At 46.4% G+C, this 27304-nt stretch overlaps 1 protein-coding gene across 1 annotated transcript; it reads left to right on the forward strand.

The window, feature by feature from the left end:
* Positions 1-27304, forward strand: HMCES (5-hydroxymethylcytosine binding, ES cell specific). Its single transcript, XM_082265512.1, has 7 exons — positions 1-123; positions 9294-9505; positions 13944-14087; positions 16126-16245; positions 20445-20605; positions 26614-26806; positions 26891-27304. Exons 2-7 carry the CDS (start codon positions 9317-9319, stop codon positions 27089-27091), a joined length of 1008 nt encoding a protein of 335 aa, XP_082121638.1. The 5' UTR covers positions 1-123; positions 9294-9316; the 3' UTR covers positions 27092-27304.

The following is a 27304-nucleotide window of genomic DNA, read 5'->3' on the forward strand; positions in this document are numbered from 1 at the left end:
GAGCACGTGAGCCGGTGACGTCACGCTGTGGTGTCTCCCTGTGAGGAGGAGGAGAAGCCGCCAGATGCGGGAACATGGCGGTGTGATGTCACCTGAGAGACTCGGTGTGTCCTCCCCGTACAGGTCAGTGCTACTCCGAGACTGAGACTGAGACTGAGAGTGCTGGGTGTGAGGAGACTCTCTGCAGCTCTTATTATGTAACCTCAGCATTCCAAACTGCAAGACACAGCTGAGGGGGGACTATAAGTCCCAGCATACTGGGCTGTGTGAGGTGGAATACAACTTCTAGGCCACCTGAGCATAGCAGCCTTGCATCCTGGGACTTGTAGTCCTTCTCTGTAGTACAGTGCTGCCTTGCATGCTGGGACTTGTAGTCCTTCTCTGTAGCACAGTACAACCTGGCATGCTGGGACTTGTAGTCCTTCTCTGTAGTGCTTTGCATACTGGGACTTGTAGTCCTCCTCTATAGTACAGTACCGTGCAGCCTGGCATGCTGGGACTTGTAGTCCTCCTCTGTAGTACAGTGCAGCCTGGCATGCTGGGACTTGTAGTCCTCCTCTATAGTACAGTGCAGCCTTGCATGCTGGGACTTGTTGTCCTTCTCTGAGCACAGTACAGTGCAACCTTGCATCCTGGGACTTGTAGTCCTTCTCTGTAGTACAGTGCAGCCTTGCATGCTGGGACTTGTAGTCCTTTGCTGTAGCACAGTACAGTGCAGCCTTGCATGCTGGGACTTGTAGTCCTTCTCTGTAGTACAGTACTGCCTTGCATGCTGGGACTTGTAGTCCTCCTCTGTAGTACAGTGCAGCCTTGCATCCTGGGACTTGTAGTCCTTCTCTGTATTACAGTACAGCCTGGCATGCTGGGACTTGTAGTCCTCCTCTGTAGTACAGTGCAGCCTTGCATTCTGTGACTTGTAGTCCTTCTCTGTAGTACAGTGCAGCCTTGCATCCTGGGACTTGTAGTCCTCCTCTGTAGTACAGTGCAGCCTTGCATCCTGGAACTTGTAGTCCTTCTCTTTAGTACAGTGCAGCCTTGCATGCTGGGACTTGTAGTCCTTCTCTGTATTACAGTGCAGCCTGGCATGCTGGGACTTGTAGTCCTCCTCTGTAGTACAGTGCAGCCTTGCATCCTGGAACTTGTAGTCCTTCTCTGTATTACAGTACAGCCTGGCATGCTGGAACTTGTAGTCCTTCTCTTTATAGTACAGTGCAGCCTTGCATCCTGGGACTTGTAGTCCTCTGTATTATAGAGCAGCATTGCATCCTGGAACTTGTAGTCCTTCTCTGTAGCACAGTACAGTGCAGCCTTGCATCCTGGGACTTGTAGTCCTTCTCTGTATTACAGTACAGCCTGGCATGCTGGGACTTGTAGTCCTTCTCTGTAGTGCTTTGCATGCTGGGACTTGTAGTCCTCCTCTGTAGTACAGTGCTGCCTTGCATGCTGGGACTTGTAGTCCTTCTCTGTAGCACAGTACAGTACAACCTGGCATGCTGGGACTTGTAGTCCTTCTCTGTAGTGCTTTGCATACTGGGACTTGTAGTCCTCCTCTATAGTACAGTACCGTGCAGCCTGGCATGCTGGGACTTGTAGTCCTCCTCTGTAGTACAGTGCAGCCTGGCATGCTGGGACTTGTAGTCCTCCTCTATAGTACAGTGCAGCCTTGCATGCTGGGACTTGTTGTCCTTCTCTGAGCACAGTACAGTGCAACCTTGCATCCTGGGACTTGTAGTCCTTCTCTGTAGTACAGTGCAGCCTTGCATGCTGGGACTTGTAGTCCTTTGCTGTAGCACAGTACAGTGCAGCCTTGCATGCTGGGACTTGTAGTCCTTCTCTGTAGTACAGTACTGCCTTGCATGCTGGGACTTGTAGTCCTCCTCTGTAGTACAGTGCAGCCTTGCATCCTGGGACTTGTAGTCCTTCTCTGTATTACAGTACAGCCTGGCATGCTGGGACTTGTAGTCCTCCTCTGTAGTACAGTGCAGCCTTGCATTCTGTGACTTGTAGTCCTTCTCTGTAGTACAGTGCAGCCTTGCATCCTGGGACTTGTAGTCCTCCTCTGTAGTACAGTGCAGCCTTGCATCCTGGAACTTGTAGTCCTTCTCTTTAGTACAGTGCAGCCTTGCATGCTGGGACTTGTAGTCCTTCTCTGTATTACAGTGCAGCCTGGCATGCTGGGACTTGTAGTCCTCCTCTGTAGTACAGTGCAGCCTTGCATTCTGTGACTTGTAGTCCTTCTCTGTAGTACAGTGCAGCCTTGCATCCTGGAACTTGTAGTCCTTCTCTTTATAGTACAGTGCAGCCTTGCATCCTGGGACTTGTAGTCCTCTGTATTATAGAGCAGCATTGCATCCTGGAACTTGTAGTCCTTCTCTGTAGCACAGTACAGTGCAGCCTTGCATCCTGGGACTTGTAGTCGTTCTCTGTATTACAGTACAGCCTGGCATGCTGGGACTTGTAGTCCTTCTCTGTAGTGCTTTGCATGCTGGGACTTGTAGTCCTCCTCTGTAGTACAGTGCTGCCTTGCATGCTGGGACTTGTAGTCCTTCTCTGTAGCACAGTACAGTACAACCTGGCATGCTGGGACTTGTAGTCCTTCTCTGTAGTGCTTTGCATACTGGGACTTGTAGTCCTCCTCTATAGTACAGTACCGTGCAGCCTGGCATGCTGGGACTTGTAGTCCTCCTCTGTAGTACAGTGCAGCCTGGCATGCTGGGACTTGTAGTCCTCCTCTATAGTACAGTGCAGCCTTGCATGCTGGGACTTGTTGTCCTTCTCTGAGCACAGTACAGTGCAACCTTGCATCCTGGGACTTGTAGTCCTTCTCTGTAGTACAGTGCAGCCTTGCATGCTGGGACTTGTAGTCCTTTGCTGTAGCACAGTACAGTGCAGCCTTGCATGCTGGGACTTGTAGTCCTTCTCTGTAGTACAGTACTGCCTTGCATGCTGGGACTTGTAGTCCTCCTCTGTAGTACAGTGCAGCCTTGCATCCTGGGACTTGTAGTCCTTCTCTGTATTACAGTACAGCCTGGCATGCTGGGACTTGTAGTCCTCCTCTGTAGTACAGTGCAGCCTTGCATTCTGTGACTTGTAGTCCTTCTCTGTAGTACAGTGCAGCCTTGCATCCTGGGACTTGTAGTCCTCCTCTGTAGTACAGTGCAGCCTTGCATCCTGGAACTTGTAGTCCTTCTCTTTAGTACAGTGCAGCCTTGCATGCTGGGACTTGTAGTCCTTCTCTGTATTACAGTGCAGCCTGGCATGCTGGGACTTGTAGTCCTCCTCTGTAGTACAGTGCAGCCTTGCATTCTGTGACTTGTAGTCCTTCTCTGTAGTACAGTGCAGCCTTGCATCCTGGAACTTGTAGTCCTTCTCTTTATAGTACAGTGCAGCCTTGCATCCTGGGACTTGTAGTCCTCTGTATTATAGAGCAGCATTGCATCCTGGAACTTGTAGTCCTTCTCTGTAGCACAGTACAGTGCAGCCTTGCATCCTGGGACTTGTAGTCCTTCTCTGTATTACAGTACAGCCTGGCATGCTGGGACTTGTAGTCCTTCTCTGTTGTGCTTTGCATGCTGGGACTTGTAGTCCTCCTCTGTAGTACAGTACAGCCTTGCATGCTGGGACTTGTAGTCCTCCTCCTGTAGTACAGTACCGTGCAGCCTTGCATGCTGGGACTTGTAGTCCTCCTCCTATAGTACAGTACCGTGCAGCCTTGCATGCTGGGACTTGTAGTCGGCCTTAACAACTGTACATTACAGCTGTACACTTTGCCATGCAAGGCAGTACAGCTGCCCCCCCCCCCCAAGGCATTCTGCTATTTGCATAACTCCTCCCAAGAACCAGCCCACTGCTTACATCAGGACTGAAGGCTCTTGATGGGAGGTACTGAGGCCGGGGGCTGTGATGTGTTCTGGAAGCCATGTACAGCACCCTGCTGGCCCTTGCGACCAGCCATGATCTGTCTGAATTGCATAGAGAAGCACAGACACACATTCTTTTCTCTGTCCACAATAAAAAACCCCCAAAAAAACATTTTATCTTTTAACTGTACACTAGAAACCCCAGGTGCCCGGTCACCATGGCAACAAGAAGTTTTGAAACTTCCAAAAGATAGAGACCGCACTCAAGGTGTTTTAAGATGAAAGCAATCGAACTCCTTTATTCTTCATAGATACAGCAGACAGACAGTACAATGCACGAACAGACGTGTCGGGTTGACGCGTTTCATGATGTAAATCGCTTACTCCTAGTAAAGAAGTTTTGACCTGGCGCCTGTGCTTCTGTCTGAAAGCTGCCCACACCCAACGTGCGCGCTCCCCCCGCTAGGTATCCTGGTCTCTGCTTGCTCATCTGTGGGACCGGCATAGCGGGTGCCGCCAGGTAGGGGGAGCGGGGGAGGGAGGAGTCGACTGTTTCACTGGCCATCATGGCCGGGAAAGAATGTAATGCAGTGCGATGTGCGTTCGTTCCAGTCAGTGGAGCGCAGGGGAGACAGGAAGGGTCTTGATGTCTCAAAGTAATTTTTTTATTGTAAAAAAATTAGTTACACCCAAGCACATAAACCCCCCCCCCCCCCCCAAACCAAATAATTGAGGCCCCCCCCACATATATTCATGTACAAATGAATGCAGCGGGGTGCCTACACCTGTAATACACACATTACATATCGCAGCGAATGCCGGAATGAGAGAAATGTTTATAGCACCAGATGTCCTCTGTAACGCTAAACTAGGGGGCTTTTAAAGCGTCGCCTATGTAAAATATAGGTTACTGACATGTTGGGTATCTATTTACTCGGTGCAACCTCGGCTTTTATGTTTTACCAAAAGATTGGGTAATTATTTGTGTTTTTTTGTGCCCCCTAAAATTAACTTTAAATGTGTTTTTTACTTTTTCTGAGATTTTCGTGTTTCCTAGACCTTTGTGGTAATGTGACATAAAAAATTGGAACTACCACCAATATATTCTCTAGTTTAGGGTGTCTGATTTCCAGAGGCATAACTAGAAACTTCAGGGCAAGAAACCATGAAGGGCCCCCCTGACCCCCGGGGTGACCCAACCCCATTCGTCACTCCTGTACACCTGGATAAGGGGGGCAGCAAATAGAGGAACTGATCCCCTCCATTTTCTTCCTGCAGCGAAGAGGGGATTGGATCCTCTATATGCCACTCCGCCGCCCCTCCTATCCAGGTGTGCAGGGGTGAGGCATGGACCCCCTGGAGCATTACGTTGGAATGAGTTGTGGTGGTGGTGGTAGTGATGGGGGGATGGAATGGGATCCATGGCAGGGGTGGTGGGGGGGATGAGATCAGTGGCAGCTGTGGTGGGGGTGAAGGGGGTGGGATCAGTGGCAGCCGTGGTGATGAGGGGGTAATTCGTGGCAGCTGGTGGTGGTGGTGAGGGGGGTGATTAGTGGCAGCCGGTGGTGGTGAGGGGGGTGATCAGTGGTGGCGGTGATTAGTGGTAGCGGTGGTGAGGGGGGTGATTAGTTGGCAGCCGGTGGTAGCCGTGGTGAGGGAGGGTGATTAGTGGTGGTGAGGGGGGTGATTGGGGGCGGTGGTGGTGAGGGGGGTGATTAGTGGCAGCCGATGGTAGCGGTGGTGAGGGGGGGTGATTAGTGGCGGCGGTGGTGAGGGGGGTTGATTAGTGGTGGTGAGGGGGGTTGATTAGTGGCGGCGGTGGTGGTGAGGGGGGGTGATTAGTGGCGGCGGTGGTGAGGGGGGGGGGGTGATTAGTGGCGGTGGTGAGGGGGGGTGATTAGTGGCGGCGGTGGTGAGGGGGGGTGATTAGTGGTGGCGGGTGGTGGTGAGGGGGGGGTGATTAGTGGCGGCAGTGGTGAGGGGGGGTGATTAGTGGTGGTGGTGAGGGGGGGTGATTAGTGGCGGCGGTGGTGAGGAGGGTTGATTAGTGGTGGTGGTGAGGGGGGGTGATTAGTGGTGGCGTTGGTGGTGGGGGGGTGATTAGTGGCGGCGGTGGTGAGGGGGGGTGATTAGTGGTGGCGGTGGTGGTGAGGGGGGTTGATTAGTGGCAGCGGTGGTGGTGAGGGGGGGTGATTAGTGGTGGCGAGGGGGGTGATTAATGGTGGTGGTGGTGAGGGGGGTGATTAGTGGCAGTGGTGGTGAAGGGGGGGTGATTAGTGGTGGTGGTGGTGGTGAGGGGGGGTGATTAGTGGCGGCGGTGGTGAGGGGGGTTGATTAGTGGTGGTGGTGAGGGGGGGTGATTAGTGGTGGCGTTGGTGGTGGGGGGGTGATTAGTGGCGGCGGTGGTGAGGGGGGGGGGGGTGATTAGTGGTGGCGGTGGTGGTGAGGGGGGTTGATTAGTGGCAGCGGTGGTGGTGAGGGGGGGTGATTAGTGGTGGCGAGGGGGGTGATTAATGGCGGCGGTGGTGGTGGGGGGGGGTGATTAGTGGCAGTGGTGATGAGGGGGGGGGGTGATTAATGGTGGTGGTGAAGGGGGGGTGATTAGTGGTGGTGAGGGGGGGTGATTAGTGATGGTGGTGAGGGGGGGGTGATTAATGGTAGCGGTGGTGAGGGGGGGGTGATTAGTGGCGGTGGTGGTGAAGGGGGGGTGATTAGTGGTGGTGGTGGTGAGGGGGGGTGATTAGTGGCGGGGCGGTGGTGATGAGGGGGTGATTAGTGGCGGGGCGGTGGTAGTGAGGAGGGTGATTAGTGGCGGGGGGGGGTGATTAGTGGTGGTGGTGAAGGGGGTGGGATTAGTGGCAGTGGTGGCAAAAAAGCTCTGGCTGTGAAAAGGTTAAAGAAGAAGTTCTCCTTCGGGAACATTTACAAGAAACTCCTACCTGGTTCCTAACTTTTTTAGCTGGCTCCTCGATTCAAAGCAAAATTTGTCAAGCTCTGCTATAAATCATGCACCTGGTTGCTGTAGACCACTCCCCTTTTTCCTCCTGGTTTATAATGTTAGATCACACAGCAAGGATGTCAGTGTGGAGTGCCCCTGGGGTTCTAACCCCCTGCCTGTGGTGGACTCTGCCGGGAACCCAGGTGTAGTTTATTTCATTCAGCCGGCCGTGTCTGAGCTGTGTCCCCGGGGGATATTGTACTGACTGGGGAGCTGAATTTAAACAATGTTTCCTGTAATGATTTAAAAAATGATATATTACATAAACCGACAGACACATTGTTACCTGTAAAGTTCCGGCCTGTATACAGTATAACCCTTCAACAACCAGGTCTTTTTTTAGCTGTCAGTGCTGTGACAATTACTCCGGTAGGCAACACTGTACCAACACGCACCCCCCCCCCCCCCCCCCTATTTACTTGGCGCAACCGGGTCTTTTATATTTTACCGAAAAATTGGGTAATTTTATTGCATATGTGTGTCCTAAAATTAACGTTAGTGGATATTTTACTGAAAGTTTTCTTTTCCTAGACTTTTGCAGTAATATCGTGTATGGGTCGAACTTTTATCAGTGTGGCCGATATTCACTTTTTTTTTTTTTTTAAAGAATCGGTATCGGTCACAAACTTACCAATATTGCTTCAATGGGTTGTACTGCGGTGATGCATGCATCTGTACTGTTTTTTTTTTTTTTTTTCTTTTTTTTTTTTTCTTTTTTTTTTTTTAGAGCGGATGGTCGGCTTTCTTGTAATAACAAGCGGAATCGGCTTTGATCAGGTCTCCAATCTAGTAACTCGGAAGCGATATCATGACATCCCTTCCGGTTACTGGAGCCTTAACCACTTTAGCTCCAGCCACTGTGCTGCTACTGCGGCACAGTGGCTCGTTATCGTCTAGCGACGTAGACCTACGTCGCTAGACTCCTCCCCTGTAGGCGGCGCACGCGCGCCGCCGGAGGCGCGCTCCCGCTGTTTTCATTCACAGCGGGAGTCGGGCCAGGGGAGGAGCGGCGGCGATCGTTGGGGAATCCAGTTTGGAGATGCGCCCGCCTGTGTAAACAGAGCGGGCGGATCTCCTAAGTGACCGGGAGTGACAGATTGCAGTGTTCAGCATAGCTGAACATCCGATCTGTCCTTCTGTCACTCAGTCACCTCCCCCCCCCACACGTTGGTAAGCACCAGGCATACATTAACCCCTCCCTCTCCAATAAAATTAACCCCTTCCCTGCCAGTGTCATTTTTACAGTAACAGTGCATATATATAGCACTGATTACTGCAGTAATGTCACTGGTACCCCCAAAAGTGTCAAAAATGTCAGTCAAGGGTCCGATCTGTCCGCCGCAATGTCGCAGTCCCGCAAAAAAAATCGCAGATTGCCGCCATTACGCGTTAAAAAAAACCCACCAAAAATGACAGAAGTCTTTCCCTTAGTTAGTAAACGCAATAACTTTTGCGCAAACCAATCATAATACGCTTATTGCGATTTTTTTTTTTTTTTTTTTTTTTTTTTTACCAAACATATGTAGCAGAAAACAAATTGGCCAAAAATGTAAAAAAAAAAATTGGTTTTTACATCTTTTTTGGGGGGAATTTCATATAAAATTTTTTTTAAAAATATTGTTATTTTTTCAAAATAAACGCTCTTTTTTTGTTTATAGCGCAAAAATTAAAAATCGCACAGGTGATCAAACACCACCAAAAGAAAGCTCTGTTTGTGGGAAAAAAAGGACGTAAATTTTGTTTTGGTACGGCGTCGCACGACCACGCAATTGTCAGTTAAAGTCGCACAGCGCCGAATCGCAAAAAGTGGCCCAGAAGTAAGACAGCAAAATGCTCTAGTGGTAAAGTGGTTAAAAAGCGCCAGGTTAAAAAAGAAATGACCGTATTCACAACAGTCAAACTTAGCATTTTGAATGATTTTAAGTGCAGAGGAGAGGTTTGGGGTCTTATAGATCCCCAGATCCCTCCATAGAGAGTACCTGTCACATGCCCAATACTGTCACAAGGGATGTTTAAATAAAAATAGAAAAATTAAGAGGACAGTGTAAAAATAAAAACTTTAAATAAAAACTTTGAATAGCGGCATCTGATATCGGCTATTGGCCTGAAAGGCGGCCAAAATTCCGGTATCGGCCCTGAAAAAAACAATATCAATCGACCCCCCTAATATGTGACATCAAAAATTGCAACTACCACTGTTTTATTCTCTAGGGTGTCTGCTTTTAGAATAATATCATATTTTGATGGTTTAATGTAGTTTTCAGGGCTAAAATGTTTTTTTGTTTTTTTTTTAAACGTGTACAAAAAATGAAAAAACTGTTCTGGCAGTGAAAGGGTTAATATTCAAAGCGACCTCCCCATCCATCCATCCATGTTTCCGTGCTTCATTTTGCTGATAAATCTCACGGTCAGCATTCTTTTTTTCTCTTGCTCAGGTCTCTGTAAAGCTGCAGCAAAGATGTGTGGACGCACAGCCTGCACCCTGGCACCAGACGACGTCAGCAAAGCTTGTGAATATCGAAACAAACAGGGAGAAAGTAAGCGTCCTGGGTGGCGGGACGGCGATTCTGACAAGTACAAGCCATCCTACAACAAATGTCCCCAGTCCAACAGCCCCGTCCTCCTGTCCTTGAAGCATTTCCAGAAGGTGATCATCAATAATGTTATTAATTGGTAATACATTAACCATGTTAGGCTGGCCATACACGTATAGATTTTAGTTCAAAAATTTTTATTTTAAGAACATTCATTCGATTTTTCTAATCATTAGTGGGGTCAAATCGATGTTTGTTTTGGACCGCAGTGACGGGAAAATTCAAAATGGCAGAAAGGAAGACTTTTATCGCTCTAACAAATTTTTGGGCAGTGTATGTGGTTATCATTCAGAAATTACATTCATTTTAAAATTGAATGTTAAAAGCAAAAGACCATTTTTGAACAACATTTGTCCATTCATTGAATGTATGTTTGGATGTTTATGCTCATCAAAAAATCTATAAGTGTATGGCCAGCGTTCGATTGAGGCGATTGAGAGCTCTGCTTGTCAGGTTCTGTAGCTGCCTTACCAGCTGTTCTTGGGTTTAAGTGCCGGTTCACACTAGTGCGTGTGCGCTGATCGCATGTAATATCGGAGCGCACTGCTCCTTTATTACATGCGATCTCCTGTGCGGATGCGAATTCAGCCATACACTTTGTATGGCTGAAATTCGCACTGCACCCGCACAAAAGACGCAGAGGACCCTTTTTTTTTCAGCCGCATCAGGATCGGATCGCACAGTGGTTCGCACTTGTGCGATCCGATCCTGTGTGAACTGTCAGATTGCACTGTGATATGCGATCAAACAGGGGGTGTTGTTAACATTTAATTGACACCCCCTGCGTATCGCATATGGCAGTGTGAACTGTCTCTTGTGCGGATGCGATGCGGGAACAGGCTGCGAATTCACAGCCTTCCCGCATCGCACAAGTGTGACCCGGCACGAAAAATAATAAGACCAGTACTAAGTGTGTGATATGGTTTCATTAACCGCAACCGCAAGGACCGACATGACACAGCTGGTTTCAGAATGAAATGCTGGCGTTTTTTCTTTTTTTTTTCTTAAATTGTTTATTAAAACATGGGGGGGTCACTCTTCTGGAACAAGTATCCGCTGATGTCACAACTACTGATCTCAGTAAATGACTCAGAATATTAAGGTTAGAGAATCAGTATGACAGTCAGGGAACTGTAGAAGGGAATCTGACGTATCATAAGTTGCCCTGACAGCTGAGGCTAATAGCCGCCTCTTGCCTTTTTGTCTAAAGCCCCGTACACACGTACCGAATGTCGGCCGAATGATCGGCCGTCTTTTGTCCGGTGCTGTCCTGTCGGCTGTAAAGTGCTAAAGACTGCACACGAATTTTGTCGGCCAACAACAGCCGACTGCAGAAGTGATGTCATGTGATGGTTAACTTTCCCTGTGCTTTTTCTTTTCTGAGCATGCCCAGTCTTGCTAATCTGCTGTCTGTCGGCCGAATTCTGTACTGACTGGCGAACAATCGGCCGTTCTGGTGACGGCCAACAAAAATTTTATAGCCTGCACACCCGATTCTGTTCGGCCGAAAAGTCGCTGTCGGTTGTCGGAAGGATCATACTAACAAGCCGACAATCGGCCGATCGCTCGGCCGAATATTTACGGCCGACAATCGGTACGTGTGTACGGGGCTTAAGATTAAGTGTAGTATCCCTTATACTCCTTTCACACTTGTGCATCTTGGGATCTGACTTGTGAGACCTCAAGTCCCAGAACATGTGAAATCCAATTGTATTTCTCAAATCGCCTTTCAGGACAGCACCTGGAGAGAGCGTAGCTCCACCCACTGTCCTGAAAGGCTCTCTATCTCCTCCTTCAGCATCAAATTGAGGTAAGTATTCATCTGTGGAGGGGGAAGGTGTGCTTTTTGTCAGGGGAAGGGGGTAAAAAGCATAAGTGCACTTCTTCCTTTTTTTTTTTTTTTTTTTTTTTAAGTGGGAGTAAACTTCCATGCAAAATTTGTACCTACAGGTAAGGCTTACCTATAGGTACTTCAAACATCTTCTAAACGTGCACCCTTTAGGAGATAATTGCTGTAGATTTGCTTTTGCCTGATCAAGCCGGTGTGTCTGCACATCACCAACTCGCGTGCTCTGAAGGAACGGCATACCTGTGCCATTCGGAAAAAAACGGAACCCTAAAAAGTGCCTAAAAAAAAAAAATAGCAGTGCACTTCCTGGTATGTGAATGTGCCTAGGCACTCCTATGTCCACAGCCTCCTAGCTGTATATTTGCAGTGTGAGATCTAAGGCACAGTTGCCTCTATCTGACAGAAGATTTGGTGTGAAAGTTGGTGATGTCCCTATTGTATTGTTCACTACTTCTCTTGTTGGAGGATGTGTCAAGATGGCCACCTCCACGCCTAGATACAGGATAAGTAAGTGATAGCTACAGGAAGACCACAGGCAATGCTGGTAAGTAGTCCCTTGTCTTCTGCCTGCCTTTTTTGGGCACATCTTCCAGAGTTCAGTTAGGCCTGTTTCACACGGGGCAGAATCCACTTTGCTCACCAGAGGATCTGGAGGAGGGGATATCGAGTAAAATCTCAGTATTTGCTGATGATACTAAACTAAGCATGCCAATATCTTCTGGGCAGGATGTGGAAACCTTACAAGCGGACCTGAACAAAATAATGGGGTGGGCAACTACATGGCAGATGAGGTTTAATGTTGAAAAATGTGAAGTAATGCACTTGGGGGCCAGAAACCAGAAAGCAAGCTACTCACTAGGGGGGGAACCTCTGGGTGAGTCTAGGATGGAAAAGGACCTGTGGGTACTGGTAGACAACAGGCTTGGCAGTGGCATGCAATGCCAAGCCGTTGAAAGCAAAGCCAACAGAATACTGGGATGTATAAAAAAAAAGGGGATTCACTCCAGAAATAAAGAGATTATTCTCCCACTCTACAAGACTCTGGTCCGGCCACATCTGGAGTATGCTGTCCAGTTCTGGGCACCGGTCCTCAGGAAGGATGTGCTGGAACTGGAGAAAGTCCAGAGAAGAGCAACAAAAATAGGGGAATGGAGGACATCAGCTATGAGGAAAGACTACAAGCACTGAACTTATTCTCTCTGGAGAAGAGACGAGTGAGGGGGGATATGATATCAATGTACAAATACTGTACTGGCAACCCTAGCATATGGAACAAACTATTCAGAGAAAGGGAATACAATAAGACACGTGGCCACTCACTAAAACTAGAGGAAAGGCGGTTTAACCTTAAAATATGCAGGGGGTTCTTCACTGTAAGAGCAGTAAGGATGTGGAATTCTCTTCTGCAAGCAGTCGTATCAGCAGGGAGCATTGATGGTTTCAAAAAACTATTAGATGGGCACCTTAAAGACCACAACATACAGGGGTATACAATGTACGGTTAACAGCAAACACACACACACATCATAGGTTGAACTGGATGGACTGATGTCTTTTTTCAACCTCACTAACTATGTAACTATCTGTCCGCTGATCGGATGACAGCTCTGTGTCCACTGTTTATGCAGAGCTGACACGGACACAGCTCGCTCTGCTCTATGTCCGGTTGGATGTACACAGACTGGCTGTTGGTTTACAGCCGACTCCCCTCCAATCTGATCCGCCTAAGGGGAACCTTTCCGTTCTTTTTTTAGTGAATTGGAGGTAGGTAGGTGTAAACAGACACATAAGGGTCTTCCAATCGGGTCCGCCTGAAAAACTGACATTGACAGTGTAAATGTTGTGTTATAGAGAAGAGAAGGGGAATTGTTTGTGGTCCTAAAGAGCTTTCTGTCACAGATTGACAACACTCCTCTATACAGTACAGTGAGTGAGCTTTGTCATCTTAGGACAGGAAGCGCGTTACTTGCAGGGTCACAAGGTAGGACAAAGATAAACAATTGCAGTTCGCACATCTAAGGACGGTTAGGATGCCATATGTAAAATGTTTGCACTTAAAGCGGAGTTCCACCCAAAAGTGGAACTTCCGCTTTAAATAGTCCTAACCCCCTGACATGCCACATTTGGCATGTCATTTTTTTTGGGGGGGGGAGCGGGTACCTAGTTTTGACAGGTACCCGCTCCCACTTCCGCTCGGAGCGCTGCGGCGCCCTGAGCGGAAGTTATCCTCTCTCCCTCCCTCCCTGCAATCTTCTGGGACATGTCGGAGGTCCCAGAAGATTGCCGGCCAATCACGACGCATAGCGCAACTCGCGCATGCGCAGTGCGTTCCCGGCTGTGAAGCCGCAAACTGTCACACCCGGGTGCCCACATCAGTGATGCCGGCGCCGCAGAGCAGAGAGGGAGAAGAGGGCGCATCGCTGGACCGTGGGACAGGTGAGTGTGCGGTTAGGCTGGAACTCCGCTTTAAGTTTACATACACTTTAAAGTAAACTGTTGGGCACTTCTAACATTAGCACAGTATCAGTCTATTCTGCCTAGAGCAGATTACTGATTGATTTTACTCATTACTCTGCATTGCTCTTTGAATCCCCTGTTAAACTAATGATATAATTATTTATGATTTATTTTTCTGCCTGAAGGATGCTCAATCATCAGAGCGAGTTCTTGCTGCCATGCGCTGGGGTCTCATCCCTTCCTGGTTCACTGAGACCGACCCCTCCAAAATGCAGTACAACACCAGCAACTGCCGCAGCGACACCATGGCTGAGAAAACCTTGTACAAGGTGAGAGTTCTTTTAGTTTTCTAAAAAGCATCCTGAAGTTGTTAGTGTCTGTTCTCTTGGAGAAGGCCAGAGATTTGCGTTTGCCTGATCTAGCCAGTGTCTCTGCACAAGAACATACATACATACATACATACATACATACATACATGAAATTAGAGTGTTTGATGTACAAAACTTATAGCAGGGTACCAACATCCCAATTGAATAATCAATTATGGGTAGGAAGAAGGACCTACCAAAGGAATGGGTGGGGGCTCGAGGTGTCCGGGCCACCATCCAGAAAACATGAGACAAACCCAGAATGGGCGAAAGGGAAGGAAGGAAAAGAGAAAAGGGAAAGAACTAGAAGGTAGGTAGGAAAGAAATGGGGGAAGGGGAGGGGAAGAGGAGGGAAGGGACAAAAAAGGAAAAGGAAAACAAGAAAAACAAGAGGGGAAAATTATAGGGATGGGGGAGGGGAGAAGAAAAGGTCAGGACAGAGAGGTAAAGAGTGAAAGAGAGGGCTGGTGGGATTTTAAGGGTACCGTAGAAAAAACAATAGCAAAAATAGTAAAATCGAGTATTTTATTTTAACATTGTAAAACCAGATAGGGGGAACATATAACACATTGTGAAATACATACAGTCCATTACAGAGGTACAAAAAATAGGCGATAATGGATATATAGCTATTCCGATGTGCAGGACCTCGGAAATTAACCCAACATGTTTCGCAGCCTAGTTGGAGCTGCTTCTTCAGGGGTCTGTATCATGCTATATAGTTAGAAGCCTTTAATGACCTTGAATGGTACTATGTTATATGAGACCCGATAAAGGGTCTACATAAACTGGAACCAGAAGGTCCCTATCTCTCACGGAGATACAAATAAGAATGTTGAGAGGCCAGTGGTAAAAAACAGCTAAGCATCTGTAGAATACAGTAAGCAATGTCTGGTAGTCATGCCGATTCTGGGGCAAGCCATGGAAAACTCCATAGGGTGTCCAGGCAAATATACCCCGGTGGGGAAAACACCAGTGTATGTTCAGGTAGATAGAGTGGCCATCTCGCCTACATACATACATATAAAGTATTGGGAAGCCTGCCTTTACACACACACATGAACTTTAAGGGCGTCCTAGTCCGTAGGGTTTGCAGCTTATAACATCTTCAACTCTTCTGGGAAGGCTGTCCACAAGGTTTAGGTGTGTGTCTATGGGAATGTTTGACCATTCTTCCAGAAGCGCATTTGTGAGGTCATGCACTGATGTTGGACAAAAAGGCCTGGCTCACAGTCTCTGCTCTAATTCATCCCAAAGGTGTTCTGTGGGGTTGAGGTCAAGTTCCTCCACCCCAAAGTCGCTCATCCATGTCTTTATGGACCTGGCTTTGCACTGGAACCCAGTCATGCTGGAACAGGAAGGGGCCATCCCCAAACTGCTCCCACAAAGTTGGGAGCATGAAATTGTCCAAAATGTCTTGGTATGCTGACGCCTTATGAGTTCCCTTCACTGGAACAAACCCACGCAATAATCCCCCTCTCCACGAAATAATTAGGAGGGGTGGCCCAATACTTTTGGCAGTATAGTGGGAATGAGCGAGATTGGGGTGGAGGAAGAGTTGATGCTGTTAAAGCTGCAGGGGTGGGCCAACTCAATATTGAACCCTACGGACTAAGACTGGGATGCCATTAAAGTTCATGTGCGTGTAAAGGCAGGTTTCCCAATACTTTTGGTAATATAGCGTATCATGTCAATATAGCACAGCACAAATGGTGACACTTCCTGAGAATGGGTTGTTTTATCACCCAAAACCTCAGTTGTGGGACCTTCTTCTTTTTTTCTTCCTGGCTGCTGTAGCCGTTGCTTTACTACTTGGTATGCTATGTTTTAATCGTAATGGCCTAATATTGTTTCTTTCCATGTGGATCTTTCACTACTTGTGTTGTCTGATTTATGTGGTAGGAGGGAAAGGGGGTGGTAAGCACCCCTGTGAACTGATCTTTAGTTTAGAAAAGGTGCTCCGGATACAGTCTCTAATTTTCTAGATGTCTCTTCACAGGGGCCGCTCTTTAAAGGAAAGCGCTGTGTGATTCTAGCAGATGGATTCTTTGAGTGGAGAAGGCAGGACGGTGAAAAACAGCCATATTATATATATTTCCCACCAATTAAAGCCGAACAGGTATTTACCCGAAATCACTCAATTATCTTGTTACCTTCTTCTTCTGTGATTCACTATGCACTGCAGGTATATCTTTGCTGTTGAGGGGGGCCAGCAGGGGGCTGTTCAAAGCTTCCTGAAAACATTTCGGCACCCTTTCTCTGTATTCCTCTTAAGCCTTTAGTCCTGGTGCAAAGAGAGAGATAGCTCTTGGGAGGAGTTATGCAAATTTTTTTAATTTGCTTTGATAGTTTGGTATCAGTTTGGAGGAGTATGTGCTCTTAGATTGCATTTGCATAAAGACCTCCCTTGATAATGGCTGCATGTGATGCCTAGCTTCCATGATTAAAAGAACTCCTGCCGGGGTTCCTAACGTCTCTTGTAATTATATGGTGGCACAGATCTCCCCACGGTCTTGGATGTCCCTCTTTGAATGTTGCTTGAATTGCCCAACTGTGATCCGTCTTCAATACAGGCCTTGCACTGGCTCCCCCATAAGTTACGCCCCCTCTTTGAGCCCCATGATGTTGCATAGTCTGAGGGTGTGGGATTCAGTCCGCTTGGAAACCGGTTGCAAAATGTTCCTCTAATACAAATACATTTGAAGCTGCATTTTAAGGTCCTTTTCAGAGGCTACTGGGTTCCTGCCTGAATTATGCCTACCCAGGAAGTAGTAACAGATGCTTTCGCAACTATGAATAAAGGGGGGGGGATGTCCTGCATACCTGGTGGTCCTGTCCCAGACTGGTTGGGTTTTGGTCCTGGGTCTTCGGCCTGCTCCAGACCCTGTTCCATCTAACAGTTCGCAGAAATGAAGTTGGCACTTTTGCATTGCCTGATACCCGGCCTATATGCTCCCCAGCAGAAGCTGGCCACTTACCTTTTTATCTCTGGCAAACAGACCATAGCACAGGCCTGGAAGACCCCGCACATTGCCTTCCAAGGGATGAAGTCACGTATGACTGCTCTAATGCTCCAGGAGCTGATATATCCAGTATTGTGAATGATTCCCATTCCAAATTTCTCAAGATCTAGTGGATGGATCTCCTATGAATTTCCTTCTCTTCAACTGGCTTGTTCAGGCCTTATCTGATTGTCATTGGCGAAGCTTCAGAGTCTGAGTTTTCATCCTTTCTTTTCTTACCCTAGTGCCTGGTACACACAAAGAGATTATCGTACGAATGATCGTCCGGTTTTATTTTCTTGCATGCTAATCTCCTATCGAAAATGAAGAGTTTACTAAAGTTACGAAAACTCTAGTTCGACAGAATAAAAATTTTTTTAAGTGATGTACAGTGTTGTGTTGCATTTTCAAACAACAACTGTACTGATTACACGAAAATCGTACGATCTAGTATCGTACTAGAAACATTTTCTTGCTTGTCCCATCAGATAAGATTGGATAAACTGTCATGATTGGCTTTCGAAAGCTGTGTACGAACTATCAGATTATCAATCGCTTAGAAAGCGGTATTTTTCTTAGGATTTTCTGATCGTCTGTACGGGCTTTTTCACTAGACTTTTTCTCCTCTTCCCTCTTTTTCCGGCTTCTCCTTCTTCAGGTTTATACAAAAACCTTTTTTTTTTTCTTCAGCATTTATTATTCCTTGACACTATCTCCATAGTATAGAATTGAATTGAAAACAAATCTGCGCCAGAATAAAACTCAAAAAGCTGCTAAACACAGCATTCATGATACAAAAACACAACAATTATAAAGCAAAAAATATTGCAGCGCTGTGAAAAAATTGTCCATTAATCCTATGTAAAAGTCCCAAAATCCAGTGCAGATAGTCCCACAACCATTGTGATAGGTAGGAGATCCTGATGTAAACCCAGTCACACCTCACACACTCAAATCCTGCTTACTAGATCTCGTGTGACCCCCTGTTAGAGTGGTAAACAAACACCTGTGTGTATACCGGCTCACCAGGCACAGTGGTAAGAGAAGGTCAATGTCAGATAAAACCATAAAGTACTGGCAAGACCTACATGCAATAGATGAAGTACGGGAAAGAAAGCCACACTGGGTCGGATGCGGTGGGCATGGCGGCGGCGATGACACTATCACATCACGCTGCAGAGTAGAGTGGTGTCTGTTGGGGTTGGAGCTCATGTTGTGTGGCCAGTACCCTCCGGTGTGACGGTGTAGAGCAGGGGTGTCAACCTCAATTTAATCGCAGGCCGCATCTGCAATATGATTGCCCTGAAAAGGACCAGTTGTATCTGTAAAACTAGATGTCCAGAGCATCCCCTAACCTTGCATAACATGTAAAGAGCCTCCCCACCATCAGAAGTTAAGTCTCCCACCCTACTTTACATCTCAGTGCACCCCCTTACCTTGAGGTTCTGCTGGGAAGAAGCTGGAGGCATTGCTGGAAAGCAGAAAGTACAAGGTCTGGGGGAGGACAAGAGAGGGGGCTAGAGCTCTCCTGCAGCTGCAGGAGAGGTACGAGGGCCACATTAAATGGCCTGGAGGGCCGGATTTGGCCCACAGGCTTTGTGTTTGACACATGTGGTGTAGAGCATCCTGGCTGGGAGCACAGTACAGGAATGTATGATTCATGACATACGAAAGGGAAAGCTTTCTTTCCTGTACTCCAATTGCATGTAGGTCTTGCGGTACTTCATGGTTTTATCTGACGTTGACCTTCTCTTACCACTGTGCCTGGTGAGCCGGTATACACACAGGTGTTTGTTGACCACTCTAACAGGGGTTCACATGAGATCTGGTAAGCAGGATTTAAAGTGGAGTTCCAGGCCACAAAATCTACATAATCGATTTTGGGCCATCCGCTTGCTCTTGGTCACCTGAAAAACAAATGGATAGTTACAATTTTATTTTTGTTTACTTACCTTGTTATTGAAGAAAAATATACTCACCTTTCTTCCACTTCCTCCCTCTGCGGCCGCGACCCGCGCCGTCACTTCCTCTTTGCATTGATTCCTGGGAGCTGAACGTCATCGCTCCCAGGAATCAATACGCCTGCACCGGCCCCGCTCGTCCCTTCCGGTGCGGCGCCTCATTCCCTGCTAAACAGCTTCTGGGCATGCCCAGAAGCTGTGGAGGGATGACGCGCCCGCACCGGAAGTGACGAGCGGGGCCGGTGTAGGCGCATTCTGGGAGCGCTGGAGAAGAAATTTTCAAGGTAAGTATTTCTTCTAAAAGGTAAGTGCGACCCGGGACAGTACAGAGGCTATCCATTGTGGAATGTACTAGCCCTGACTGTCCCGGGGGTATTTTTAGCTAAATTTCACCCCCGTGGCCGGAACTCTGCTTTAAGTGTGAGAGGTGTCACTGGGTTTACATAGTATAGAATTGTTTATGGATGGATGCTATGTTTGTAATTTGTATGGTATCTTCTGTAATACCAGACCATTTCTAAGCCCTTGCGTGAGCGACTTATATGCTTGCACTGGATCTTTTACACTAAATGGTAAAACCAATAAATATATTGAAACAAAAACAAACTCCTAAATGGAATGCCTGTGTGGGTTTCCCCAGGTACTCCTGTTTCCTCCCACATTCCAAAGACATGCTGGTAGGTTAATTGGCTCCTGTCTAGATTGGCCGTAATGAGTATGTATGAATGTGAGTTGGGGACCTTTTTAGATTGTAAGCTCCTTGAGGCCAGCGATGTTTATGTATAACATTTGTAAGGTACTGCATAAATTGATGGCACTATAGAAGTACCTGTAATAAATAAAATAAAATCCAGTGAATAAAAGGGGATGGGCCAGGGACAGACAGGCTGGGGAGGAAACCACTAAATGATGCTGGTCGTCCTCCAGCCAGGAAATAAGGCGGGCTTTATATGACTTGCTTTAGCATCTAATATACAAAGTGAGAAGCTCACAGTGTGCAGTTAAGTCAAAATAAGCGATTTCAGTATAGGAGAGGAGCCAGAGGGGGAAGGCTGGAGTTCAGCTTGAAATGTTGGCAGAAGTTCCTGACCTTCCTCATTCTACTCTATACCTGTTCCTGTCTTTTTGTTTGTGTCCCATTGGAGAGTTTCTCTTCACTTCCTGTCCTGACAGGAAATAAGGTGAGATCTCCACAATTGGGATGCAGAGAGCAGTAAAAACCTAATCAAAGCTCTAACTCTCCCTTGCACTTTCCAAGTTTTGGCTGGAGTTTGGCTTTAAGATGCTAACACTTAAAAATGACTTCCATAAAACAAGTGTGACTAATGGTTCTTGTTTTTGCATTCCCCTTGTAGTCTTCAGATGAGAAGAGTTCTACTGATGGCGGTGCCAGGAGATTACTCACTATGGCTGGACTGTTTGACTGCTGGGAGCCACCCAACGGAGGGGAGCCTCTGTATTCCTACACAGTAATTACAGTGGATGCATCCAAGGCCATGAACTGGATACATGACCGGCAAGTATAAAAGCCTAAATGAGTAGGTCTTGTGTATAGTCCATGTGAATATTGGAAAGCGTATATAGACAGATGATGTTGATTGCTCCTTCATCAACCAATTACCAGACCACGCTGTCATGTGGGCGGGGCAGTGACATCACCCAACAGGGTATGCTTTATCACCAAAGCTTACCTAGGGTGATCTCCTGCAGCAGAGAGCCAGGGAGCGTGGTTGGCTGAGAATACATTGCTGGCAGGGCTGGTCCACCACTGGGCACTGTCACCTTTTCCTGAATGAGCTGTTGGACTTGTCTCTTTAAAGTCAGAAGATTTTCATCACAGCAAACCAACTAGCCTTTTCAGGCGGAGGTCAGCAATGGCAGCCTACAAGACCTGTTATGACCATTATACCTATGTTGTATCTGTTCAGGCGATCAGAAAACCGCTGTTTCAGGTGGAGAAAAAACATGAAATCGTAGGGCAAAATACTGATAATACAGAAAAGCTTTCAGCAACAAAAAGCTATTTAGTTCAAAAAGATCCCAATTCCTCACCTATACAATATGTTTTGATATCAGTTCATTATTTTGATAAGAAAGTAAGGGACTTTCAAAGTACCAAGAGAACACCAAAAAAAAAAATACATACTATATGATTAAAAACAAATACATTTTTATTTAGGCCCCTTTCACACTATTTTGCTGCGATTTTTGATGCGAGTTTGACTGGGCTTGAATGTCTTTGGACCTCCAAAACATATAAAAATCGTGCCAAAGTAGTGTAGGGACTACTTTGAAGTTGGTGTGACCTCAAGTCGCATAGATCTGAATGGTACTCATTGGATATAATGGAGAACGACTTGTCATGCGATTTTTTTTTTTTATTTTTTTTTTTTTTTCAGTCCTAAATCGCATGACAAGTCGCAGAAGTGTGAAAGGGGCCTTAATCAAATACAGACTTCTGCACAGTTGAGCCCAATAAACCAAGGCAGTGTTTTACTGTGTGGGTTAGTGTAAGCGTCCATTGTGGTAGGGAGCAATAAGGTGTGTGTTTTTTTTTTTTTTTTTGTGTGTGTGTTTGTTTTTTGTTTTTAACTTTTATTTGCAGCATCATTCATGGTGCATTGCCCTGTTGTGTTGTAAGATGGTGATATCCACTGTGCTGCATTTCTCCACGTTGCACCAGTGCGCAGTGGTTTTCTGTGTTCACTAGCAGTTACCTGTGTTTATCCACTTCAGAGAAACACATGTCAATGCAGATAGTATGAAGAAACCCTTAGGCCCCTTTCACATTGACTGACTGATCAGGTCCACCTGTCAGTTTTTCAGGCAGACCAGATCGGACCATCCTTAGCTCTTTATGGAGCGGAGGATGTCGGCGGACGTGTGTCCACTGACACCCACTGGCATCTGATCCAATCTTGTCTGCTAGAAACAGACGGATGGGAATCCGTTCCCCATCCGTCCAGCAGATCAGATCGGATGAGACAGATGGAAATGGGACAGGCGGTCCGTTTTCATCCGACTGCCCCATAGAGAACAGCGAGCTTGGTCTGTGTCTGCTCTGCATAGCATAGCAGACACTGACCTGTCGTCTGCCTGCTCAGCGGGGAGCAGGCGGATCCGTTTGACGGAGTCCTCCCCGTCTGAATGGGGCCTTAATTCCTCTCTTACATATTCCTGCCGCTTATTAGAACTGAAGATGTGGCTTGGAGAAGCCAATAAACATCTTCATTACAGAATCAGTCAAGCTGAATGTGACTAAATATTATGATCTATAATGATTACCGTCCTAATAAATGTTCTCAGTCCAGTGAATAACAAGTATTTTCTTATCCAGAGATGTCCAGAGCCTCTGCCATCTGCAAGGAGTAATTAATCTGCAAGGAGTAATCAATTTACTGGTGATGGAAAGCTGCTATAGAACAGAATAAAATGTTTTACCACCTTGATTCATATCTGAAAATTTCAATTTGCGGTTTTGTGGGCAGAGCAGAATAATACATATAATAAGCCGCCACTCTCAGGAGAAAGTGATGACCCATTTTTGTTTCTATAGTCTTTCTCTCTGTTCCTCTGGTGGGGGTATCGGCTGTGTTGGGCTCTCCTGTTGACTCAGTGCTCAGTGAAGCAGATCATCTCTCTTCCTCCATCCAGACGGCTGAGGTCTAACAAACACAGTGCCTGTGACTCCTCCTCCTTTTCTATAACGCTACTGACATCAAAACAGCGAGCTCTAAAAACAAAAGAAACTAATCCTGAAATGTATAGAAGATAGCAAAAGGTACCACAACATCACTTCATTGGAGTGTCTTGCTCTTGCAGAGTGCTGGAAAACCTGATTGCCCAGTTAAGCCATGTATATAGGGACCCCATGTTATATAAGTACAGCTCTAGTCAGCGGCGTTATTACTTTCTTTTTAGGGGGGGGGGGGGTTAGATCTGTTTTACAGCAGGGCTTGACAAATTTGCTTTGAATCTAGGAGCCAGTTTTTACATTGTGGAATGTTAGTGGCTTAAACTCAAAAATTAAAGGGGCACTGCAATTTCAATATCTTAAACTCCGGGACCCTCCTATAATCCTGCTTCAGGAAATGCATTTTACGGGCAGCAAAATCATGGCCTTCAAGAAACCCTGGATTCAGAGGGCCTTCCATGCTACGTATTCAAATTACGCTAGAGGGATTTCAGTCCTTCTTAGCTCGAGGTCATTGTAGCCGTATTAGTGCACTTGCGACAATTGAGTACTGTCCGTGATAATTTTTTTATTTGCACTAACATACTGTCCTTCTTAGCAAAACACTACCATGTATTATTGAACATGTATACACAGATTCCTATGGGAAATATGTAATTGTAGTGATGACATTATGGCAACAAAAGTATGTGATAATTGCTTTATATATTCCCCCCCTCCCTTTTCATCTGAACTTCTATATATCGTTCTGGAGAGGATTATCCCCCACTGTCCGGCTAAAATATTATTTATGGGCGATTTCAATTCTACTCTATCCCCTACTCTAGATAGGCCCACCCCAGTTAAGCAATTCTTGAGGGACCTGACCAACTGGGCACTGACAGCTGGCCTCACTGAAGCATGGAGGTGGAAATATCCCACGGATAAAACACTCCTGCTCTTCTTCATCATACAAAACCTTTTGCTATATTTATTTGGCCTTTGCCAATCCTTCCCTCTTGGCGGATGTTATGGAAACCGATTATCTGCCTAGTGGGTTGTCTGATCACTGTCCTTTAGAGCTGGTCCTTCGTGCCCGACCCCGCTTCAATTGATCCTTGTGGCGTCTGGGCTCTCAATGGGTCTCCCATTCAGACATCTCTGAAAAGACACCCCCTGTTCTGCAGGAATACTGGGATCTAAATTAGGGGATCTTCCTCTCCAGATATAGAATAGGATACTTTTAAGGCCTACATGAGAGGCCATTACATTTCTTCCATAGCTGCTGTCAAATGGGAGTGCAGTCCCTACAGAACAAGGTGATTAAGCAAACAGGTTGTTATAACCCTAACACTGACAACTTTGATTCCCTGGAATCGGCTAAAAGGGAGCTGCACTTACATCTGGCTGAAGTCACCAAATTTAATGTTTTTAAATGTAAGCAAACATTCTTTGAGCAGGGGGACAAGAATGGGTGCTTTTTAGCACTATTGTTTCAGCGTTACACGCCCTCTACGCTGATTCCAGGGATTAAATCCCATTCTAGCAGTGTGCTCACCTCACCAGAGGACATCTTAGAATTCAGACTGTCCTATGCTAATTAGTATTCCTCCTTCCTATCTTCTACGGTTGACCAGTCTGGAATGTCGCTCCTATTGAACAATGTTGCCCTTGGCTTTCTAATGAGTAGCGATCCTTTTTAGTGCGCCCACCGAATCTCCTTCCAATCTTCTCTAATGGTAAGGCACCTGGACCTGATGGTCTGCCAGTAGAATTCTTTGAAGTCAATGAGGATCTCCTTGCTCCACTTTTCGCGTCCCTTTTTGCCCAATGCCTAGCTGAGGATAAACTCCCCCACAATACTTGGGGAAAATAAGAAATAGATTTTTTTTTTTTTACCCAAAATTGTCATACGTTATTTCTCACACGCAGCATATGCATACTTGCAATTACACCCCAAAATGCATTCTGCTACTCCTCCTGAATATGACGATATCACGTGTGAGATTTTTTCACAGCCTAGCCACATACAGAGGCCCAACATGCAGGGAGCACCGTCATGCGTTCTAGGAGCATAAATTACATATCTAATTTCCTGATGACCTATCGCACCTTTTGAAGGCCCTGGAGCACCAGGACAGCGGAATTACCCACAAAATTACCCCTTTTTGGAAAGCAAACCCCCCAAAGTGTATTCTGTAAGGCATAATGAGTCTTTTGAACATGTCGTTTTTTTCCACAAGTTTTGGAAAAGGAAAAGACCTTTTTTTTTTTTTTTACACAAAGTTGTCAATTTTATAAGACATTTCTAACACATAGCATGTGTACATAGCAAAAATGACACCCCAAATTGCATTCTGCTACTCCTTGACATTTGTGGGCAGCTGTGATTGGAGACAGCCGGTCACGTGGTAAAGAGCCAATTTCATTGGCTCTTTACCCTGATCGGGGATGGGCTGTGTCGGAGGGACACGCCTCATCCCTGATCGCCGCGGGGAACACACGAGTGGCTAGAATGAGGAAAACGCATGTCACAGACTATAAATGGACGCAGCAGGTCACGTGATAAAGAGCCATCCCCCCGAGAGTTTTCCTGCTGGCATCATTTTACTATACGCGGGTAGGGAACTGGTTAAAGACTTTTTAAAAAAAAAAAAAAAAGCTGCTTGGAGCAATGCTAAAGGCTTACATTTTAAAATACAAACATGTTCTACTTACCTGCTCTGTGAAATGGTTTTGCACATGGCAGCCCCAGTCCTGTTCTCGGGTCCCCTGCCAGCGCTCTTTCCCTTCTCCTCCGCCGAGTGCACCCATAGAAAGCCGCCTGCTATTGAGGCACTCCTGCATGTTTGCTCCCGAGCCTCGCTCTGTGGGTTCATAAAACACACAGAACGGGATTCATCCCTGCCCCCACTTCCTCCTCACTGGCTGTGACTGACAGCAGCAGGAGCAAAGAGACGGGGCAAGAGCCACTCTCATGCACATCGCTGGTACGGGATTGTGCTTGGGTAAGAATCCGAAAGGGGCTGCGGGGTAAGCTGCATACTGAGGGTTTTTTACCTTGCTGCATAGAATGTATGAAGGTAAAAAAAACGTCATGCTTTACAACTACTTTAAAAACTTTGTGTTACTTTACCCACAACAGTAAAATCAGTCTGTATATGCAGTAAAGCATGTTTGTTATACTCACTGAACCTAAGGGGTTAATCCTGCACATGCTGTTCAATGCTGTCTTCTCTGATCCTCCCCTTCTTCCACTGTCCCCAATCCATCTGCTGATAAGACAGAGCCTTTGGAGTCACTCTGCACATGCTTAGTTTAGTGTGCATTGCTAGAGAGTTTTTTTTTTCTCTTGGGAGGGTGCATGTGATCAGCACAGGGCCAATCAACACTGTCCAGACAGAGGGTCAGGGGTCATGCAGCAGTCAGAGGCGAATTAAAACTCCTCCTACAAGATTTACTCAGACTAAGTCACAAGACTGCTATATACTGCTGAGAAAAGGTATTTAGCAGTTTATATTTACTAAAATAATTGCATTTCCGTGTACTGTGGGAGATCAGATATAGTGACTGCAGGCTCCTGGGTTTAGTAACACTTTAAGTGCATTGCAAATGCCTTGTAAAAGCTTACTGTAAATGCTGCTCTTATATAATCTGAAGCCCCTATGTACAAGGCCTTCAAGCGAGATTATACATATTTCTCCATCCCAGAGAATTAAAGCCAGGAAACTAGCATTTTCAGGGGGCAAGGACAGCAGCCTATACTTTTCCCTAATTAAATCTTCTTTTTTTTTTTTTTCTCTAGTAGTTTACTGTTTTCTCATGTCTCCTGTCACTTGCTTTGTTTGCAGAATGCCGGCTATACTGGATGGAGACGAGGAGATCCAGAATTGGCTGGATTTTGGTGAGGTGCCTGCCAAAGAAGCGCTTAAACTCATTCACCCCATTGAAAACATCACCTACCACCCCGTGTCCACTGTAGTGAACAACTCCCGAAACAACACCCCGGAATGCATTGTTCCCATCATTCTGAAACCCAAAAAGGTCATTATGTAACCAAACCGTTCTGAGATGTTACCCTTTTATTATATTCTCTCAAATATTGTTTGTTTTGTTCCCCCTGCCCAGGAGCCCGCGCTCAGCTCCAGCAGCAAGAAGATGTTGGAATGGCTGCAAAGTAAATCTCCAAAAAAAGAAGAGTCAGGAGGGCTGCTGAAGTCACCAAAACTTTCTCAGTTTGCGGTGTCACCCAAAAAGACCAGCGCAGGGTTAATGCAGCAGTGGCTGAAGAAAGAAGGGGAGCCTTCTCCGAAGAGGGTGAGGAGATGATGGCGTTCTATCGTTCGCACAATGGCTCCTTCAGCTGTTCCCATCACCAAGCATTATCCTGTCTATGCCAGCATTTGTTTCAATTTTAGTTACTTTGGTTTTTCGGAAACAAAACAATCTGATTGGTCAGGTTACTCTGCTTCCCATTTTGCAGAAAGGGTACCAGTATTGTAAACTGAATTTTGCACAGATGTTTAAAACAAAGTGCCCTTA

Source organism: Pelophylax lessonae (genome assembly GCF_965119305.1).
Source record: "Pelophylax lessonae genome assembly, chromosome: 8".
Taxonomy (NCBI): Eukaryota; Metazoa; Chordata; class Amphibia; order Anura; family Ranidae; genus Pelophylax; species Pelophylax lessonae.

Coding starts and splice junctions, on each gene's coding strand:
- HMCES (XM_082265512.1), top strand. CDS start 9,317: ATGTGTGGACGCACAGCCTGCACCCTGGCACCAGACGACGTCAGCAAA. Junction 14,088..16,125: donor CTGAGAAAACCTTGTACAAG/GTGAGAGTTCTT, acceptor GTCTCTTCACAG/GGGCCGCTCTTTAAAGGAAA. Junction 16,246..20,444: donor CACCAATTAAAGCCGAACAG/GTATTTACCCGA, acceptor TTCCCCTTGTAG/TCTTCAGATGAGAAGAGTTC.